Source organism: Scardinius erythrophthalmus (genome assembly GCF_964197995.2).
Source record: "Scardinius erythrophthalmus genome assembly, chromosome: 11".
In the NCBI taxonomy this organism is placed as follows: domain Eukaryota; kingdom Metazoa; phylum Chordata; class Actinopteri; order Cypriniformes; family Leuciscidae; genus Scardinius; species Scardinius erythrophthalmus.
Window position 1 is genome coordinate 2,999,055 of NC_138231.1, and position 20,241 is coordinate 3,019,295.

A 20,241-nucleotide genomic window follows, 5' to 3' on the forward strand; every position below is an offset into this window, starting at 1 on the left:
ATTCTGAGATTGCATTTGACTGTTTTTATTCATTTTGAGGAATACTGAATGTTTTCGTGCAAGTGAGATGAGCAAATGCATGTTCACATTTAGTCTAGAACTACAATAACCATGTTTACACACACAACACACACACACACACAACACCTCACTTTATTTCTCTCAACATGCGGACAGGAGACATGTCAGTCAATAAATGTGAAAAAGTAACTCAGATATTGTGTTGTAAATTGAAAAAGTAATGCGTTACATTACTAGTTACTTGAAAAAGTAATCTGATTACTTAACCTAAGTTACCTGTAATGAGTTTCCCCCAACACTTTATTTTCCCGTACAGCACAAACAGAAAGAGTATGAGCGTGAATACTGGACGCTGCTGATCACCTAAAACAATAAACAAAGAAATAAAACACCATTAAACTGTTCCTCTAGGCATCAGTACTACCACATTCATTTTAAAGTCCTCCTGTGGTGAAAATCAAGCTTTCAATGTTGTTTATAGGTGTTTTTAATATGCGTTAATGTGTAAATTCATAAAACAACACAATTGCTGAGTATTTATAGATGTATATATTGGCAATGTACATCTTCCTAACATCCAAATAAACCTTCGTGGTTTACAATCTGATTGAGGAGCTGTTAGTGTCTTGATATCATCAGCAGGGTCATGCAGTGTGTTTGGCCATGTCCCAAATGACACACTTCAAATGCACTTTCGGTCTCGCGCGTGTCCATTAAGTCCATGAGACCGGAGGGTGTCCCATTTGTCATTTGTCAAGAAGGAAACACGAAACAGTCACGCGCCCTCGATGTTCACAGACTTCAGTCAAAGCGGCGTTACATCGCAAGAAAACTCGAGGGAAGACCGCGAGTGCTTATAGGGTGCCATTTGGGACAGAGCCAAAGTGTTGAAACCTCTCAAGCCAGTTTACAAACACAGATTGGAGAACACATGAGAGTAGTTGGGCGGAGACTGATGAACACTAGCAAGGAGATTCATGTAACCGTGTAAAGGGTCAACCGGTCACACGTGAGCATATGGTGGGAGACGGGAGACACTAAAGCAAAGACGGGAAACACTAAAACTGCATGTCGCACAACAACAACAAAAACAAGCAGACAAACTGAACTGAAACATGGCCACACGTGAGGGGAATGAGCAGTCCGTGCTTCACCGGCGGGTTCCTCCGTTACTCACGGATCTGTACCAGTTCACCATGGCGTACGCGTACTGGCGCGCGCGCAGACACAACGAGCCGGCCGTGTTCGAACTGTTCTTCCGGGATAACCCGTTCGGCGGAGGGTTTTCACTCTTTGCGGGTCTGAGCGACTGTTTGCTGTTCCTACAAAACTTCACTTTCTCAGATGACGGTGAGCATGTGTACCGCAAACACACGTACTTGTGTCTTTGACTTTTAGAATGCGTCTCAAAAACTAGTACACATCATTTTTTTGGGCATGTGTCTCATGTGCACCCTAATACCTAAAACCTAGTATGCTTCATAACTTGACAGCTTTTTTGGCATGTGTCTTAAAACCTAGTGCACCGAGTATATAATGCAACTTAAAACCTAGTATGCTGCCTAACTAAACAGCATGTCATAAATCCAGTGAGCTCCCCAGTTGTCTTAAAACCTAGTGCAAATGGAATTATTGATATCAAAAATGAACATTGTTACTAGTAGCATTTCAATTGTTGATATCAAGAATAGACATTTCAACTAGTGACAATTGAATTCTTGATATCAAAAATAAAGGTTTTTACTAGTATGTGAAATTGGAATTTCAATTAGTAAGAAATCAATTCTTGATATAACAACTGATTTTGAATGGCAGCCTATGGTGACATTTCACTAGTGAAAATACAATTACAGATATCAAGATTTATAGTTTTTACTAGTTGAAATTCAATTCTTGATATCTAGAATGAGCATTTTAACTAGAAAAAATGTAATTGTTGATATCAAGAATTAGCATTGTTACTAGTGGAAATGTAATTTCTGATATCAAAAATTGCCATTGTTACTAGTATAAATCTAATTCCTGATATCAATAACTATAATTTGAACTAGTGAAAACTGAATTGTTGATATCAAGAATTCATATCTTGGAAATTAATAAAAGTTAAAACGGCTTGCCATAATGTGCTCCCTAATACAGCGTGTGGTTCAAAACCTAGTATGCTGCATAACTTGACAGCATTTTTGGCATGTGTCTTAAAACCTAGTGCACCGAGTATATAAAGCATCTTAAAACCTAGTATGCTGCCTAACTAAACAGCATAACTTTTTGGGCATGCATCTCAAATCTTAGCATGCTACATAATTTTTTTGCATGTCTTAAAACCTAGCTAACTTACTATCTAAACAGCATTTTTGGTCATGCATCTTAACATTTATTATGTTGCCTATCTAGATATCATTTGCTAGGCATATGTCCTAAAACCAATATGTCCATTGAAACTGGGAAAAAATTAATTGCAGATTAAAATTTTGACTGTGTTTTTTTAATACACTGCATGTTTTGCTAACTGTATTCTCCTCTTTCTTTCGCTGATCAGTCAAAAATGTATTTATTTTTCTTTTTTTTTTCAGTTTCAAAGACATTTTATTCAGTGTCCATTTATATTTTCATTCGTTTCTTGAAAAGTTACGTTCAATATTAAAGGCACAAACATAATCCCATATAAGCTCAGCATCATCTTGTGTGTTTCAGATGTGGAGTATTTGCGCTCCGTTCTCCCAGCGGACACAGACGCTGCTTTCTTCACTTATCTGAAGGAGCTGGACTGTTCGGGAGTGTGTGTGTCGGCAGTGCCTGAGGGATCCGTGGTCTTCGCCCGCGTACGTGAACGACTCGTTCATCTGGTGTTCTGCTGGGGGACGTTGAGTTCATGTTGAGTTCTGTCTGTTATTGGTGTTTTTAGGTTCCTCTGCTGGAAGTATCTGGACCGCTGGCTGTGGTTCAGTTGCTGGAGACCAGCTTGCTCTGCCTGGTTAACTACGCGAGGTAAATACAACAGCACATAGTTAAAAACATTGTTAAATGACACTCATTCATTATTTTCTTGAATGCAATGCTTTAAAAAACACACACATTTATATGACAGTGTGCTTGTGTTTAAATTCACCTGCAGCATGACTAGGGTAAGTAAATGTTTAGCTTTTTCAGTGAAGTGAAAGGAGTTGCTTAATGTTCAGAAAATGCTACAAACTAAATGTATAAGCTTTGGTGCTGTTCGCTCATTTTTGACTGAAAATGTTACTTTTTAATTTTTTTTACTTCATCGGAATGGTATGAAACTTGGTAAAGGTTTTGGCACTTGCTATGTGAACACAAGAACACATGATTCGAAAAGGTTAAATGGTCCTGAAAAAAATAGTCCCACTTGTGCTCCTCGCGGTCTAAAATGAGCGCATTGGAAATGAATGGGAGACGAATTTCCTCTAGTGAAAGCGTTTGGTACTGCGGCCGAACACACTCAGACTGAAAGCTAATTTTTTGAGATGTCAACCTCAAATTTGTAACAACTTGTTTAGATTTATGGCTTTGATTTTCTTGCCGTTTTAGAGTAAAATGTTTAAAAATATATATATTTCATATAAAAATTTAAAATCGTATTTTGTGCATTTTTTATAACAATAAACTTTTTGTAACTTTTGTAACAAAATAAAAATTCTGTAACTTTTTTTAAGTTCACTTTTTTAAACTTTTTTCACTTCAGCAATAATTTCCCAAGTTTCGTCTTTGAAAAGAGATCAAACGTAAATCTGTGCTCTAAACTTTAAGCATTCAAGATTTACGACAGTTTAAGTCAGAAATTAAATTTTCACATCTATGCTCAAAAAGTGAATAAATGGATTTTAAATACAGCGTAAATATAATTTAGTGCCATAAAATCCCTTAAAATACGGTAAAACCGACGCTATCGTTACTCTTCGTATCACTGTGTATCAAACGCTGAGAAAGAGCTGAAATTCAGATATGCTAATGAGCATTTAGTTTCTGACATGCGCTGTAAGCAGTTAACCAATCATAACAGACTGTGCCGTCTGACCAATCAGAGCAGAGCAGCTCTGAGAGGCGGGGCTTAGAGACACTGAGTCTTCAAACGAACCATTTCAGACCCTGTGAGAAAAGAGCTGATGCTGCAGTGGATATGAGTGTTTTTTGACCTTTGATCCATGTAAATCTGTTTAAGGAGAACCAAACCAAGAGTAGGAACCTTTAAAATAGTGTTGGAAACTCAGAAGCGAAGACTTGTTTCTTCAGCATGATTCGTTATTGAGAACACGAGCTGTCGGTAGCTGAGGTCATCAAGTCTCAAGGGAACTTTACATGGTATCTTATAGGCATTCAGTGGGCTGTCCTTAAAGGTGCTGACACTGACCTTACACACAGTCATCTAAATCATCTAAAGACAATAGAGGCAATTACCCTCAACTGAGATAATGGCATCCCCCAAATTGTATAAACATCACATGGTCACAAGAACTAAGACTGTAATCATTCACACATAGTTTGACTCTCAGTAGGACAATCAAAGACTAACAAAACCCCTTCAATGGAAACTATATTGAATCTAATCAGTGAGTTGATGCCCTCATGTTCACCTTGAATGCCCAATACAGCGTAGTTCACCTTAGCTTTTCATGTGATGTTATATAAAGAAGTAGCATCAGCAGATCTTAAACATATTCTTAAATTTGTAATCCTACAATAGCATATCTATCTATCTATCTATCTATCTATCTATCTATCTATCTATCTATCTATCTATCTATCTATCTATCTATCTATCTATCTATCTATCTATCTATCTATCTATCTATCTATCTATCTATCTATCTATCTATCTATCTATCTATCCTTTTATCCATCTATAACAAGGCTGAATTATTGAGCTTGACGACAGCAGTCATTATCACACAGTTTGTGTAGTGTGAGATTATTTATCTTTATAGATAATAACTGAAACTACCATGCTTTTTCTTAGAGTTCTCACTCAAAAAATTGATTTGTGGTGGGGTTTTTTTATTCGTTTTTTTAAGTTGCTCTATGGGTGTAAAGTGTAATCTATGTGACGAGTTTCCCGAAGGCGTACCGGATGTGTGTTTCTGCTCTCTCAGTCTGGTGTGTAGCAATGCTGCTCGCTTCCGCTTGGCTGCGGGTCCCAGACGGAGATTGATGGAGATGGGACTCAGAAGAGCTCAGGGGCCCGACGGGGGCCTGACCGCCTCCCGATACTCTTACATCGGTGGTAAGTGACACACAAACCGAAATAACCAAATAAAATGAATGTTTGTGTTGGCTGGGAAAGTGTGTGTGTGTAGGTGTACCTCTTCTGAAATAAAGGAAGATGGGGACTGAAGCACAGTCCTCTTGATGGGGATGTTGAGCAAAGTTTCCAGTCCAGCACCATAAGATGCTAATTCAAGCTCATAGTTCTACAGAGAGACAGGCCACACTATTAATTATGAATTAATTTACTGTGCTTAACTACTGACAAGATTTGAGTAGCACTGCAAACTTGAGGTATTTGACTATTGTTTTATTGGTAACACTTAACAGTAAGGTTCATTAGTTAACATTAGTTAATGTATGATGAACTAACATGAACTAAAAATAAGCAATTCATTTGTTACAGTATTTATTAATCTTTATTAATGTTAGTTAGTAAAAATCCAGCTGTTCATGTTAGTTCACAGTGCATTAACTAATGTTAACAAATACAACCTGATTTTAATAACGTATTAGTAAATGTTGGAATTAATATTAACTAAGATTAATAAATGCTGAAGAAGTATTGTTCATGTTAACTAAGGTAATTAACTAATGAACCTTATCGTACACACGTTTCCAGCAAAGAACCAACATTAACAGTAATATCCAGAAGTGAATCAGACACACTCTGGATTGCAGTCCTCGTGGACGGTGTGTACGATACTCTTATAATCTTCAACATCATCTGAACTGCTACTGCCATTTCTGTTTGACTTTCCAGGTTTTGATCTGACAAGTAATGCTCTCGCTGGGCGCATGTTTGGCATTCCTGTGGCGGGAACCATGGCACACTCTTACGTCACTTCCTTCTCCTCCCTGGAGGAGGTGTGGCCACAGGTGGGCTCAACATTTCAGTGTTCAGTGACTTCATATTTCTGTATACACACACTACCGTTCAAAAGTTTGGGGTCGGAACGGTTTTTGACTGTTGACTATGAATGCATTGCATATATTTATGTGTGTATATATGTTTCTTGATCATCAAATCATCATATTAGAATGATGTCTGAAGGATCATATTTATACATGTACACATATCCCTATATACACACACACACACACACACACATATATATATATAATATGTATATGTATGTATGTATGTATATTATATACACATATACAATATTATATATATATATATATAATTTAAAAAATAATTTGACTGTTTTCTCTTCTGCTCAAAAAGGCTGCATTTATTTGATAAAAACACACTGTAAAAATTGTAAAAATATTATTACAATTTAAAATAACTGTTTTTTACGTGAATATACAGTAAAGTGTAATTTATTCCCGTGATCAAAGCTGAATTTTCAGTCACATGATCCTTCAGAAATCACTCTAATATGATGATTTGCTGCTCGAGAAGCATTTATGATTATTATCAGTGTTGAAAACAGTCTTATTTCTGTGGAAACTGTGATACATTTTATTTCTCAGGATTCTCTGACGAATAGATGCTTTTTTTTAACATGATAAATTGATGCATGTCTTTAGTATCAATTTTGATTGATATAATGCATCCTTGCTGAATAAAAGCATTGATTCCTTTAAAAAAGAAAGCGTTTATATGTTATATCTGCATGTGTGACGTCAGACTCTGGTTCCCTGCGGTGGCGGCGGCCCGATTGACTTCATCTGTCTGGTGAAGGGTTGGCTGGGTCGCGTCTGCCAGCTCTTGGGCTCAAAACCGAACCTCATTCGAGAGGGCGAACTGGCGGCCTTCCTTTCTTACGCCATCGCTTATCCTCAGAACTTCCTCCCTGTGATCGACAGCTACAGTGTCAGCTGGTCAGTGTTGGTTTGAACTAATTCACATTTAGCGGACGCATTTGTCCAAAGCAAATTACAAATTAGGACTAAAGCAAGCGAGTCATCGTGAAGAAGCAAAAACGACGCAAGAAGTTCAGGCATTGCTTAGAGTAGCATAAGCCAGACAAGGGAGGATTATTTATCCTTATTATTATTTATTATTTTTTTACCAAGTAATTAGTTACTGTAATTTAATTACTTTTCTCCACGAAGAACTATAGTAAGGGATTACTCTTGCCCATATATGTTTAGAACAACATCTTAGTAAAAACCTAAAGCTATATTGACAAACTATATATCATTTGAAAGCTTACAATCTCTAGTTTTCATATTTGGTGGCTGTTTTTTACAGAGGAGCAGCAATTTATCAATTTCCAACAAGAATATTTCATATTCATTAGGCGTGTTTAGGCCTTTATTTTACAAATAGAAATAAACATGAAAAATCATGAAAGATTGGTAGAAACCTCAGTTTGTTTTCATGCCAAGAGTTCACAAGATAACACCAATTCAATTTTATGAGAAAAAAAGGTCTGAAAATGTTTTGAATATTTAGAAAAATATTATGGATTCTCGATTTGTGATGCGGCAGCGAGCTATAACGCACATATGTGCTCTTTTTATGTGTTTATTAGAAGTTGAAATCAAATCAAATACTGCCAAACCACCCATACTATTTCTGAATAGGATGTATACTTCATAAATTGTATGAAATTATGGAAATACAGTTCATTATGGAAATTATGGAAATACGGTTCAGATCACTCCAAACATATATGATTTTTTATTTTTTATTTTTAAACATATGAAAATGGAGGCGCCCTTATATGGTCAGTAAGGAAGCTGGCTGTCCATCTAGTGAAAAGGTTTGGTACTGCGCTCAAATAAAATCTCACTGAAAGCTCATTTTTTGAGATATCAACCTAAAATGTGGAACAAAACTTGTTTAGATTTTTGGCTTTCATTTTCTTGCAGTTTTAGAGTAAAATATATTTTGTAATATATATATTTTACATAAATTTAAATAATTATATTTTTACATTGTACATTTTCATAAACTCAAACTTATATAACTTTTTGTCTGTTTCACTTTCATAATTTATTTTATTACTTTAAAACAAGACCAACCATATGTCTACATTCCAAATTTCTATGCGAAAAAAGGGGGGGGCGTGACAGTTAAGGGGTTAATTTTTCTGTAATTTAATTACAGTTACTTCTGATACTACTTCTAAATACTGTGTATAGGCCAATCCAATCTCATGGCAATTCGTATATGCTTTTTATGAGGTGGCTAAATCGAACGACCTCACGCGTACAAATTAGGGATAAATAAGGTGTAAATATAGTGTTAAATAAGCAGAGCAGTGGGACCGCTGGTATAAACTAGAACAATTCTATATAAAACAATAGAGGGTTTAACATCAAAATGTATTGTCTGATGTTAAAAAGTATGTTTATTATGTAACCTTCTCACTTTAACTTGTTTGGTCAATTTAAGCATAATTCATGCAATTTGATAGTATTTATTTCAAACAATTAAAACAGTTTTATCTATCCTTGTATTATTCATCTGGTTGAGGTTGATATGGGATTTAGAAAGTATTCAGTATGTAATAAGTAATTAAATATTTTTTTAGAAAGAGTTATTAGTACAGTAATCTAAACTACACTGTTGAAGAGGTAATGAGTAACTAGTAATTAATAACTTTTTTAGAGTAACTTACCCAACACTGCAGCTGGTGAGACATTCCCAGAGGCACGTGATGATTGTGTATGTTGATGTTTTATCTGGCTGTGTGTGTGTGTGTGTGTGTGTGTGTGTGTGTGTGTGTGTGTGTGTGTGTGTGTGTGTGTGTGTTTGTGTGTGTGTGCAGTAGTGGTCTGCTGTGCTTCTGTGCTGTGGCGTTGGGTCTGGATGAGCTGCAGTATCGGCCCCTGGGCGTCAGGCTGGACAGTGGCGACCTCTGCAGGCAGTCGCTGGAAGTGCGCCGAGTCTTCAAAGAATGCAGCAAACAGTGAGACACTTCCTTTAAAAAAATAAATAAAAATGGATTGGACAATATTGCTGCGTCTCAATTCGCCTACTTTTACTACGCCCCAAAAGTATGTAATCTTTTTGTGAAGAAAAAGTGCATAATTTTGAGTTTTAAGTTTAAGTTTTACATCTAAATATTTGTTATTTTATTTCAGTTTAATTTAAATGACCAAAAATGATTTTTCATAGCTTAAATTTAAGCCGGAGATAATATTGTTAACTAAAACAAAAACTAAAACCATAAAAATGTCATTACTTAAAATTGATATTAACTGGAGTAAAATACAATTTAAAAAAAACTAAACTTATTTTATTTCAGCTAGTTATCAAGGCATTATTCCTCATTTTTTTAGTAGTTTTAGTTAACAAAAACGTAATTACTTAAAATTAATATTAACTGAAAACAATAGAATAAAATAAAACCTAAACTTGTTTTATTTCAGCTAGCTGCCAGACAATTAATTTATGTTTTTTTAAGTTTAAGTTTTACATCTAATATTCATGTTATTGTATTTCAGCTTAATTTAAAATGACAATTTTTTTTAAAATATCTTTATTTTTAACCAAGTTTAACTCAAATACTTAAAAATGACTTAAAATAAACATTAACTTAAATACTATAAAATAAAACAAAAACTAAACAAATTTCAGCTAGTTATCAAGGCGTTTTCTTTTTTCGTTTAGTTTAAGTTTACGTAATAAAATAACTTAATCTAAATAAACTGAAACTTAAAAATAAAATAAAAAATTTATAACAAATAAAAATGACAAACACACAATAAAATTACAAAAACTTTAACTAAAATTAAAATGAAACAGAAAATATAAAAATAAAATGTAAATGATAAAAGTCCCCCTGTAGTCCGTGATCACCAAAATTACACAAATTCTTCATGCCTTAAAATATCTTGAATGTAACTCGACACCCTTGCCTCATTTAGTATGCGTGGTTCTATGAATATGCAAATGAGCCCCGCCTCCACTCACTCAGCTCAGAGATCCACTGGTTGACGATCACACGTTGATCTGATTGGTTACAAGGTAGTTTGTGACGTCAGAAACACCAGCGATTTCAAAGCGTGTTTTTGAGACTGTCTTTGGTTCACTGCAGTTTTAAGGAGGAAATACTCAGCAATGCTGTCGACTTATGAACTTACACATGCTTTGTCTTAAAGCAGATTAAAAACACATATAAACAACATTAAAAGCTGGATTTTCACCACAGGGGGACTTTAAACAGACACTATAATAGCAAAGCAAATATACTTAAATAACACTAGTTTTCACCACAGATGTGTGTGTGTGTGTGTGTGTGTGTGTGTGTGTGTGTGTGTGTGTGTGTGTGTAGGTTCTCAGTCCCTCAGTTTGAGTCTCTCCTCATCGTCGGCACAAACAGTGTTTCTGAACAGAGTCTCTCTGAACTCAACAAGAAGGTAAGAGCTTTCCATAAAGACGGCAGCGTTCATGTGCAGTGAAGACGTACATTACCTGTCTGTCTCTCTCTCTGTCTGTCTGTCAGGATAATGAGATCGATGTGGTCGGTGTCGGGACTCATCTGGTCACATGCACACGTCAGCCTTCTCTGGGGTGTGTTTATAAGGTACCAAAAGCTCTGGCAAAAATTCTGTCACATGATAGAGTTTCACTGTCGAATATTCAACCATATTATTGATCTCCTGCATTGACACCATTATATGAGAACTGAACTATAGCTATATATATATATATATAAATGAACTAAATTAATAACTGATAACATCACTGAGCTTCCTTAAGCTGGACTGTGACGCTATTTTCTTCTGGAAACAAACTTTGTTGCATTATTTCCCTGTTATCTCTGTAAAGCTGCTTTGAAACAATCTGTGTTGTAAAACGTGCTATATAAATAAAGCTGACTTGACACAAAGTGCTTTATTAATAACACATGTTCATGGCTGTATTACTCACCCTGTGGTTCCCTCTCACTTTAGCTGATAGAGGTCAGAGGTCGTCCCAGAATGAAGTTCAGTGAAGATCTAGAGAAAAGCACATTGCCAGGACGGAAATCTGTCTATAGGCTTCTGGACACAGACGGTCAGTGTTTATCTGGTGTCTATATATAACACTGACGCTCAAACGTTTGGGATCGGTACGTTTTTAATGTTTTTAAAAGAAGCTTATCAAGGCTGCATTTATTTGATCAAAATACAGTAAAAATTGTGAAATATTATTCTAATGTAAATCATCTGTTTTCTATGTGAATATACAGTAAAGTGTAATTTATTCCTGTGATCAAAGCTGAATGTTCAGCATCATTACACCAGTCTTCAGTGTCACATGATCATTCAGAAATCACTCTGATATGAGGATTTGATGATCAAGAAACATTTATGATTTCAAAAGTTTGGGGTCAGTTAGAATTTTTTTTCCAGCAAGGATGCATTAAATTGATCAAAAATTACAGTAAAGACATTTATAGCTTACAAAAGATTTTATTTCAAATAAATATAATATAACTTTTTATTCTACTGTGTAGACTGGAGGAATGATGCTGAAAATTCTGCTTTAATTGCAGAAATAAATTACATTTGAACATATATTCACATAGAAAACACGTTTTAAATTGTAATAATATTTCACAATATTACAGATTTTTTTTGTTTTGTATTTTTAATCGAATAAATGCAGCCTTGGTGAGCAGAAGAGACTTCTTTTAAAAGATTATATACTGTGTGTGTGTGTGTGTGTGTGTGTGTGTGTGTGTGTGTGTGTGTGTGTGTGTGTGAATATATGACTGGAATCTTATTAATTTTTAGAACAATTATTAATTTAATTAAATTTTTACGTGCAAAAATTTGCTGCTCCACATTTGCCTGAACTGAGTCTCTGTTTCGCAGCTCATCCGCTGATGGATCTGGTGTGTCTGTCAGAAGAACCGGCTCCTAAAGCTGGCGTCTCACTGAACTGCTTTCCTCTAGGACTGGACAAAACCGTTCAGTCCATCACTCCTGCTCATGTCGCCAGTCTACGCTTGGATGTCTTCTCCCGTGGGCAGGTGAGTGTTTCATTCAAAGAAGAACTATAGAGTTTAGTTCCTGTCTCTATGAAGCCCCTCCTTCTGAAAAGCACACTGTGCTCTGATTGGTCGACTGGATCAGTGTGTTGTGATTGGTCGAGCGTTTTGAGTGTGTTTGGGAAATGTCCCGCCCCTTACCATAACCACCAGTTGAACACACTACTGACTAACTCAACCAGGCCCCGCCCCTTTATTCTGCGTATGAATTATTATAATGAGGAATACTGTGACGTGTTCGTTCCCGGGAGAAACTCAAGACTACAATGGAGGCGTTTCAGGAGTTCAGAAACACTGACTCTGATATAGAGAAGAACTGCCTTTTTTAAAAGATGAACATGGACAAAAAGCGTATATAGGGACACTTTAAATATCGATGGATGTTTTAGTAGAAGAGAAATACAGTAGGAATACATTTAAATGGATGTTTATTTTGTGAACTTTACGGAGAACATCAGCACACAACTAGATTAAAAAAAACCTTGTCAAGACAAACTTTGATGTTGGTTTGAGAAACCCTGATTAGAAAGTCTGAAGAAGTTTTAAAATCTACAATACAGTACATCAGAAAACAGACAGATAGATAGGTAGATAGATAGATAAATGTTTTAACATGATGTTAGCATGTTTTATCACATTGTTAGCAAATTTAACATGTTGCTAGCACGTTCCTAACATGAATTAGCACAAAGCTAGCATGTTTTAACATGTTGCTAGCATTATTTAACACACTGTTGGCATAAATTAACACATTGCTAGCATGCTTCTAGCATCAATTAACACATACCATGATTTAACATTTTTCTAGCATCAAATAGCACATTGCTACTATGATTTAGCATGTTGCTAACATACTTCTATCATGAATTAACACATTGCTAACATGTTTTAGCATTTTGCTAACATTAATTAACCTGTTGCTAGCATTTTCCTAACACATGGCTAACATGTTTTAGCATGTTGTCCTAGGCTAGTTGTTAAGCTTTGCTATTGATAGACAGCTTAAATACTCTGTAAGAGTTGTTGTATAAAAGTTTTGACCCCCCTCAATGATAGTTGTGTTTATACTTATTGTTCTTGGTGTGAATGGACATGTAGAGTCAGAAATGTTAGTTTCAGAAGAAGTAGTTTAAATAGCCTTTCAGTTTGTTGGCTTTCTCAAGCTAGCATAATGAGCTCAAAGCTACAGATGTAAACTCCAATGCTGATTTTATAGGCTCTTCAAAGTTATTTTTTTGTACAGAAGCTAATTCAGGTGTGTGTTTGTGTGCACAGATCACATTCCCCCTCAACAGCGCGTCAGAGAGTCGTGAGCGCGCACAGATTTCTCTTCAAACGCTGCATCCTCACCACAGAAGACTACAAGAGCCGCACAATTACACCGTGAGTTCACTGTAATAAATATAGCAACTGCAAATGTATAAGACATTGCTAACGTGATTTTACACTTTGTTTGCAAGTTTTGGAATGTTGCTAACATGTTTCTAACATGAATTAACACAAAGCTAGCATGTTTAAATAGGTTGCTACCATTATTTAACATACTGTTAACAAATTAATACATTGCTAACATGTTTCTAGCATCAATTAGCACATACCATGTTTTAACATTGTTCTATCATGAAGTAACACGTTGCTAACATGTTTTAGCATGTTGTTAGCACCAATTACCAAAATTGCTAACATGTTTCTATCATGAATTAACACATTGCTAGCATGAATTAGCAAATTACTAGCATGTTTCTAGCATGAATTATAACACTGCCACCATGTTTTAACATGTTTTAACATAGTCAAGTCAAGTCAAGTCAACTTTATTTATATAGCGCTTTTCACAATACAGATTGTATCAAAGCAGCTTCACATTATTAAATAAAATAGTACATCAGTGTTTGTTTCTGGTGTAAAACATCCACGTTTGGTAATGCAGATCAATAGCACTGTTGAATCGATTAATCAAATTAAGTATCCCCAACTGAGCAAGCCAAAGGCAACAGTGGCAAGGAACCGAAAAACTCCATCAGGTGACCTAATGGAGAAAAAAAAACCTTGGGAGAACCCAGGCTCAGTCGGGGGCCAGTTCTCCTCTGGCGTTTATGAACTAGAGGTCGGATTTAACTGTAGGATTAAAAGTATTATATGAATGCCTGGCTGAAGAGATGCGTCTTTAATCTAGTTTTAAACTGGGAGAGCGAGTCTGAGCAACGAACAGTATCCGGAAGACTATTCCAGAGTTTTGGTGCTAAATGTGAAAATGCTCTCCCTCCTTTGGTGGATCTGGATATCCTAGGTATGACCAGAAGCCTTGAATTTAGTGATCTTAAAGAGCGCGATGGATTATAGGGCGATAGAAGATCCGTTAAATAAACTGGAGCTAAGCCGTTTAGGGCTTTATAAGTCAGTAGCAATACCTTGTAATTAATACGGAACTTTATAGGTAACCAATGTAGTGATGATAAAATTGGTGTTATATAGTCAAACTTTCTTGATCTAGTAAGAACTCTAGCGGCGGCATTTTGGACTAACTGTAGCTTGTTTATTGAGGATGCAGGACAACCAGCTAATAAAGCATTACAGTAATCTAGTCTCGAGGTCATGAATGCATGAACTAACTTTTCTGCATCAGAGACAGATAGCATGTTACGTAATTTAGCAATATTTCTAAGGTGAAAAAATGCTGTTTTTGTAACATATGAAATATGATTTTCAAAAGACAAGTTACAATCTAATATAACACCCAGGTCTTTTACTGTAGAGGATAAAGTAACAGGACACCCTACTATGTTAAAGTTGTATTGTGAGAGGTTTTGTGGGCGGTTTTTTGAACCGATAAGTATTACCTCTGTCTTATCTGGATTTAATAAAAGAAAATTGTGCGTCATCCAATCTTTTATATCTTTAACACACTCTGTCAATTTGGATAATTTAGCGTTTTCATCCGGCCGTGATGAAATATATAGTTGAGTGTCATCAGCATAACAATGGAAACTAATTCCATGTTTCCTTATAATATTTCCAAGTGGCAGCATATATATTGAGAATAATAGAGGGCCTAACACAGATCCCTGCGGCACTCCATAGTTTACTGGAGTTATGATAGATTTTTCTCCGTTTAAATAGACAGTTTAAATGGTAGCGGTCAGATAGGTATGATCTGAACCAGCTTAATGCTTGTCCTTGAACACCGGTATAGTTTTGTAGCCGATCTAAGAGTATTGTGTGATCTATAGTCTAAACTAGTATTGAGATACAGCCTTGGTCAGAAGCTAAGAGTAAATCATTTGTGATTTTAACGAGCGCAGTTTCAGTGCTATGATGCGGTCTGAACCCAGACTGAAACTTTTCATAGGTGTCATTTTCTTGTAAGAAAGAGCCCAGTTGAGCGGACACAACTTTTTCTAATATTTTGGACATAAAAGGAAGATTTGAAATGGGTCTATAATTTGCTAGGTTATTTGGGTCTAATTGTGGTTTCTTAATGAGTGGTTTTATAACTGCCAATTTAAATGTTCTTGGAACATGACCTAAAGATAAAGACGAGTCAATAATATTGAGGAGAGGCTCTTCCACTATAGGTAACACTTTTTTCAATAGTTTAGTTGGTATGGGATCTAATAAACATGTTGTTGTTTTAGAGGAAATGATAAATTTATTTAACTCTTTTTGTTCTATAGTTGTAAAGCACTGTAATTGTTCTTGCGGGGTGATAATCGAGGCTGAATTATAAGGCGCGATTGAAGATTGAACGTTTACAATTGTGGATCTGATGTTTTCTATTTTCTCAGTGAAAAAATTCATGAAATCATTACTACTAAACTGTAACGGAATATTTTGTTCAGGTGACGCTTGTTTATTTGTTAGTCTAGCCACGGTGTTAAATAAGAACCTAGGATTGTTTTGGTTATTTTCTATTAGTTTGCGGAGATGCTCAGCCCTGGCCGCTTTTAGGGCCTTTTTATAGCGTAACGTACTGTCTTTCCAAGCGATTCTAAAAACCTCTAAATTAGTTTGTTTCCATTTACGCTCTAATTTACGGGTTTCTCTCTTTAGAACACGAGTAGTATTGTTGTACCATGGTGCTTTAATTTTCTCTCTGACCTTTTTTAGTCTCATAGGTGCAACAATATCCCATTTTCCAGAGAGAACGGTGCTCATAGTGCTGGTTAGTTCGTCTAGTTCATCTGTTTGTTTAGGTTCAGGCAGCAGCTGAGACAGATCCGATAAGCAATTTGAAAAATTATCTATGGTGGATGGAAGGATTGTTCTGCCTAATCGATAACGCGGCGCAGCATGATATATTACCGGGGTACGTAATATGCAAGTTACCATGTAATGGTCAGTGACATCATCACTTTGCGGAAAGATATCTATATCGGTTGGATCGGTTCCATGTGATATAATTAAATCGAGTGTATGATTAAAACGATGAGTTGGTCCGGTAACGTTTTGCTTAACCCCAAAGGAGTTTAATAAGTCTATAAACGCAGCCCCTAACGTATCATTTTGATTATCTACGTGTATGTTAAAATCTCCAACAATTAATATTTTATCGACATTGACCAATAGATCTGAGAGAAAATTTGCAAATTCTTTTAGGAAATCAGCGTAAGGCCCTGGTGGTCTATATACGGTAGCCAAGGCTAAAGATAATAGGGATGTTTTTCTATCATCTAAGAGCGTAACATTTAGTACAAGTACTTCAAATGAAATAAACTTATAACCCGTTTTCTGAGTAACATTGAGAATATCTCTATAGATAGTTGCAATACCGCCGCCACGACCAATCAGACGGGGCTCGTGCTTATAGGAGTATCCTGATGGAGTAGACTCATTTAAACCGAAATAATCATTTGGTTTAAGCCAGGTTTCAGTAAGTCAAAGTACATCGAAGCTATTATCTGTGACTATTTCATTTACAATAACTGCCTTAGGTGTGGGTGATCTAATGTTTAAAAGACCTAGCTTTAGAAATTGTTTTTGTTTACTAATAGCAACATTTTCTGTTTTAATAACAATTAGATTTTTCCTAGATCCTGCAGTAGATTTATTATTTGATCGCACTAAACGAGGAATAGACACAGTTTCTATGCAATGTTCTACACTAGTATTTATATCAGTTAATTTGGTGCAGCAGAGACTATGATTTGGACTTTTGGTTACTAGTCAAAAGGTATTTAACATTTTGGAGATGTTATCTGACAGAAGATCCGATCCGAATCTGCTTGGGTGTAAGCCATCAGCACGGTATAGCCTAGGACGCTCCCAAAACAGATTCCAATTATTTACAAAGAGCAGTTTCTGCTCATTGCACCATGACGTTAACCATTCATTTAGCGCGAATAATCTACTAAACTTGTCATGTCCTAGACGGTACGTGGGAAGCGGTCCTGACACAATGATCGTTATATCAGGCGATGTGCTGCGTACCGTATCGATCAGATTCCTGAAGTCTTTCTTCAGAACTTCCGTCTGGCGCAGCCTGATGTCGTTCACTCCCACGTGCAATACCAAAGTTCCGACGCGCTCGTTATCGTTCAGAATCTCGGGAACGCGAGCAGCGATTTCAGAAACACGAGCACCAGGAAAGCAGTGACTGTGCACCTTATTTTTACCTGATGTAGCATGGACGTGCCGAACAATGGAATCACCGATGATCAAAGCATCGCGTTCTGTTTCGCGAAGAGCGGAGAAGCGGTTTTGTGTGGATAACTCGAAAACCGGGAGGGTCGGAGAGGGTCTTGGTCTAGACCTGACTCGCGTCTTCCGCTGCGGAAATATCCAGGCTTCGTGGTGGCGTGTTGGAGCCGGAGTGAACGAGACCATGGCTGATCGCGACCTTGGCGCTCGGGACCGATGCCGAGTAACGCACGGAGTAGACGAGGTCGGAGTCAGCCGGTTAGTAACATTAATCTCTGATTTGTGAGCATCAGCGCGTGATGTTTCAAGAGCCAAACGCCGGTCTCTCAGCTCGGCCTGTCTCACTAAAAGGTCGTGGATCTGTTTCTCAACAGCTTCCAGCTCAGACTGTACCGCGTGCAGCTCAAATGTGTCCTCACCTGCACCAAAAGGTAGACTACTTGCATCTGATATATTCGCCATTTTAACAGATGGACAGTAAGTTAGCAACGACACTACCAGTGATGCTATCAATTAATACTAATTTCCGTCTTTTAAGTGGTACGGGTGTAGAGTAGACGCACGATAGGTGAAAAATGTTTGTAAGTGAGTGTTGAGAAGACGCGTTCAGCCGTGATCCCCGGGAGTAACCTATAAGAGTATCCAGCGTAGAATCACTAACAGGCTTGAGACACGTCTGCTCAACAGTCCGCGTTGTAACTATGAGGTTTGAGCAGTAGTGCTTCTCAGTGAGGAAAAGTAGAAAATGTTTGTTGTAAGTAAGTTTAAAGAGTAAAATCAAGAATTATAAATCAAATCGATAGAGCTCCAAAGACAACAACGCGTTCAGACGCGACGCATGCGCATTCGACAACAGGTGCTCTGGTGCTAGTAACATGATTTAGCATGTTACTAGCATATTTCTAATATGAATTAACACATTGCTAACATGTTTTAAGATTTTGTTAGCATTGTTTAACATGTTGCTAGCATGTTTCTAACATGAATTAGCACAATTCTTACATGTTTTAATATATTGCTAGCATTAACATGTTGCTAACATGTTTAAACACATGGCTAACATGTTTTAGTATGTTGTCCTAGGCTAGTTGTTAAGCTTTGCTCGTGATAGACAGCTTAAATACAGTATAAAGGCCCGTTCACACCAAGGACGATAACTATAAAGATAACGATAAAGATATAATTCTAAAAATCGTTCTCCATATTAAAGAATAACAGAGTTCACACCACAACTATAACGATAAAGATATGAGGAACGATATCGTTGGGATCACTTTCAGAACGATTTTTTTTCAGCTGTCAAACGATAAAACACTGACAGTCAATCAGAATCCATTCTAATTTAAAGGTCTCGCGCATTTAAAATGGGGCGCGCGCGCGCGCGTGCTTAGAATAAAAAGACCGTTATCGTTCGTTGGTGTGGACGCATATAGTTATCTTTATCGTTATCCTTATAGTTATCGTGCTTGGTGTGAACGGGCCTTAAGAGTTGTATAAAAGTTGACCTGATTACAAGAGCCGCACAATTACACCGTGATTTGCTAGCATGATTTAACACACTGTTAACATCAATTAACACATTGATAACATGTTTCTAGCATCAATTAGCACACACCATGTTTTAGCTGTGTTTCTAGCATCAATTTGCATATTGCTAACATGTTTCTAGCTTGAATTAACCAGTTGCTAGCATTAATTAGCAAATTGATAGCATGTTTCTAGCATGAATTAACACATTGCTACCATGATTTAACATGATTTAACGTGTTGCTAGCCTATTTCTAACATGAATTAACACATTGCTAACATGTTTTACCATTTTGCTAGCATTGTTTAACATATTGCTAGCATGTTTCTAACATGAATTAACACATTTGCTAACATGTTTTTGTATGTTGTCCTTGGCTAATGGCTAGTTGTTAAGCTTTGCTCGTGATAGACACTCTATAAGAGTTGTTGTAAAAATGTTTTGACCTGACTACAAGAGCCGCACAATTACACTGAGTTCACGGTAACAACTAGCCTAGGACAATATACTAAAACATGTTAGCCATGTGTTAAAACATGTTAGCAATGTGCTAATTCATGTTAGAAACATGCTAGCAACATGGTAAAACATGTTAGCAATGTGTTAATTCATGTTAGAAATATGTTAGCAACAAGCTAAATCGTGTTAAAAACATAGTAGCATTGTGTTAATTCATGCTAGAAACATGCTAGCAATTTGCTAATTAATTAGCAACTGCAAATGTATAAGACATTTACAGACTGAAACATTTTCTTAAAGGTGGCTTTATCGGAGCGGCTGCACTCCCTGGTCTCTGATATCACAAAAGGAAACGGTAAAGGCAGCAACTTCCTGCTGTCGAACTGAAGCCGAGCTGAAACCCGGAGCCCAGACCAAAGTCACAGCCATTAA

The 20,241-nt window shown here is 36.5% G+C and overlaps 1 protein-coding gene across 2 annotated transcripts in view; it reads left to right on the forward strand.

Annotated features, from left to right (window-relative positions):
- The first annotated feature begins 802 nt into the window (after nt 1-802).
- naprt (nicotinate phosphoribosyltransferase) overlaps nt 803-20,241 on the forward strand; it is a 19,600-nt gene continuing 161 nt past the window's right edge. Inside the window, exons 1-13 of one of the 2 annotated variants that reach the window (XM_081378640.1) lie at nt 803-1,371; nt 2,716-2,843; nt 2,927-3,009; nt 5,130-5,260; nt 6,005-6,120; nt 6,881-7,074; nt 8,973-9,113; nt 10,482-10,566; nt 10,653-10,733; nt 11,104-11,206; nt 12,010-12,167; nt 13,461-13,568; nt 20,110-20,241. The exon at nt 20,110-20,241 is cut by the window's right edge and continues 161 nt beyond it. In XM_081378640.1, coding sequence (XP_081234766.1) covers nt 1,137-1,371; nt 2,716-2,843; nt 2,927-3,009; nt 5,130-5,260; nt 6,005-6,120; nt 6,881-7,074; nt 8,973-9,113; nt 10,482-10,566; nt 10,653-10,733; nt 11,104-11,206; nt 12,010-12,167; nt 13,461-13,568; nt 20,110-20,196 — 1,650 coding nt within the window. In that variant the 5' untranslated portion in view covers nt 803-1,136 and the 3' untranslated portion in view covers nt 20,197-20,241. The remainder of the gene's footprint in view (nt 1,372-2,715; nt 2,844-2,926; nt 3,010-5,129; nt 5,261-6,004; nt 6,121-6,880; nt 7,075-8,972; nt 9,114-10,481; nt 10,567-10,652; nt 10,734-11,103; nt 11,207-12,009; nt 12,168-13,460; nt 13,569-20,109) is intronic. The other variant, XM_081378641.1, reaches the window with a different exon arrangement.